A 2,037-nucleotide genomic window follows, 5' to 3' on the forward strand; every position below is an offset into this window, starting at 1 on the left:
GACACTCAACGATATATAACAAAAAACAAACAAATTTCATTCTCATGAACTCTCCTCTACCGAGCGGCTTTCTCCTGCTCTACCTGGATGCTGACTTTTCCCCCCCCTCACCTACATTCTGAGTAAAAGCAGTGACAGAAGAAAAGAACCGCGAAAAATTACACGCATTTGTGTCACAGGACAGGGATACACAAATTTCCTTAAGTGAGCAGGGAAAAGGCTTAAGTCGTACCGCTCAGGAATAATCGGTGAATCACCGCTTATCGCTACGCGGCCAGCGCTTGAACAGCGCTACGAACGTGACAGATACATACTAACAAACAAACAAACAACAGCAGGACCGGCGTCGGGCACTCATAAAATACCCTGCCCAAAACAAAGACTTCGCCAGGTTCGCGAGGCAATTCCATTAAAAACGCTCGTCCTTTCCTACAGATAGCAATGCAAACGCGACTGCCCTTATTTTTTAAAGGGACCGAAAAGTGAATATAAACCTATCGAAACTTTATGTTCAGTGAAAAGCTTGAACCTTCTAAAGTTCAAATGTCAAAGAACTCCGCTGAAATCGCTGTAGTTTTTTTTAAATCGAATTTTCGATGATTGCATGTCTAGGTACCTAGTAGGAAACCGGCAGTCTCTCAACAATGGCATCACACCGCGCCATCTGTCGAGGACGCATGTAATACGCGCGCTTCCACTCGCTAATCCGGTGAAAACGAAAGTGGCTGTGAGCGTCTGCAACCACTTTCTACGTCGAAAATGTCGAGTCTCCCGAACCTGAGTGCGCTAGAACTCCGCATTCTAGAACTGTCGCGCGCACAGAAGTTCTGTTCGTACGATAGCATGCCGGAAAGTGTGTGCGTCGCAGCAGAAGATTCATCGTCCTCAGATATACCGGAGTCACCGCCGTCCTCACCAGGATCTGATCGTGCCGGGAACGCGGGCTGGTTAGTGAAATTTATATGTATTAGGGAGAAGCACTTGTTTAAGGTGAAACAAGCGCTGTTTTTTCGTTGTGCAGGTGTTCTTGCGGGAAGTGCAAACCGATGGATACCGCGGATGAGTGTTTGTGCTGCCGGGAGGTAGAGAACGTCTGTAAAAAGCAGACGGTCAACTGCATTACAGACAACAAATATTTCGAGATACTCTGCCTCGACACCGAAGTTCTGCGAGTGTCTTTTACGTACATCCGAGATACTGAAGAGTATGGCAACATACGTGACATCGCCGTGAACAAGTGAGTGTTTACGCGCTACTTGAACGGCAAACTGAATGGAAAAACCTTATTTCTGCAGGAAAAACCGTTATATCGCCTATCGGCAATTCACAAGGTGGATATGGGGTGGTCTGGGAAAGCACCATAGGAAGATTCTTCCTGCCTGCGTGGTGCATGCCATTAGGGATGCTTTTCCATCAGATGTGTATAAGGGCTTTGAACCTGCACACTTGTAAAAATGTATATTGATGCCTGCAAATTTTCATTTCTAGCTTGCTGCGAATTTTTTCATTGCTTTTTCCTTTCAGATAGTCACACAATATTGTAATTATTATGTTTGTGCATGGATGCCTGGGGGCATATCTATTTGTACATTAGTGTACTCATGTCTTGTATATATGGAGAGTAAATAACATAATTTTTATCATTGTACTTCGCCTGAACTGTGTTTATAATTTTTTATACACTAGAGATTGACCAGGTTTGCAAATGCTAATTAACGGTTGAAAACACTTAACTTGATTTCACTAAAAGGAGCACTTGTAACTGATCCATTATCATATGACCAACTCACATTTGTAAAGAAAGTCCTTAGTGCTGACTTAAATGGTATAGCACCTCTTCATCTCAGTTCACAGTTAACCATGCAGCATCGGTGTGGGCAAGAGTACTCCAAAATGGCTACATAATTTATTATGCAGTAACAGGCACACACTACCTTTGCAATGCTATTTTTTAAGATGAAATACACTGACACTTTTCTGCACACAGTATTCGATTCGCCACCATTCGACAACAAAACTACTGTGAACAGTCTCTGT

At 43.4% G+C, this 2,037-nt stretch overlaps 1 protein-coding gene across 1 annotated transcript; it reads left to right on the forward strand.

Annotated features, from left to right (window-relative positions):
* The first annotated feature begins 759 nt into the window (after nucleotides 1-759).
* On the forward strand, nucleotides 760-1,452 carry LOC135367875 (P2X purinoceptor 7-like). Its single transcript, XM_064601005.1, has 3 exons — nucleotides 760-947; nucleotides 1,022-1,237; nucleotides 1,296-1,452. Exons 1-3 carry the CDS (start codon nucleotides 760-762, stop codon nucleotides 1,450-1,452), a joined length of 561 nt encoding a protein of 186 aa, XP_064457075.1.
* Nucleotides 1,453-2,037: the final 585 nt, after the last annotated feature.

The sequence above is a fragment of the Ornithodoros turicata genome, chromosome 1 (assembly GCF_037126465.1).
Source record: "Ornithodoros turicata isolate Travis chromosome 1, ASM3712646v1, whole genome shotgun sequence".
Lineage (NCBI taxonomy): Eukaryota > Metazoa > Arthropoda > Arachnida > Ixodida > Argasidae > Ornithodoros > Ornithodoros turicata.

Excerpts from the sequence above, each read along its gene's own strand:
- LOC135367875 (XM_064601005.1), top strand. The coding sequence starts at position 760 with ATGTCGAGTCTCCCGAACCTGAGTGCGCTAGAACTCCGCATTCTAGAA. Across the intron at positions 948-1,021 it reads CGTGCCGGGAACGCGGGCTG|GTGTTCTTGCGGGAAGTGCA; the intron begins GTTAGTGAAATT and ends TTCGTTGTGCAG. Across the intron at positions 1,238-1,295 it reads CGTGACATCGCCGTGAACAA|GAAAAACCGTTATATCGCCT; the intron begins GTGAGTGTTTAC and ends TTATTTCTGCAG.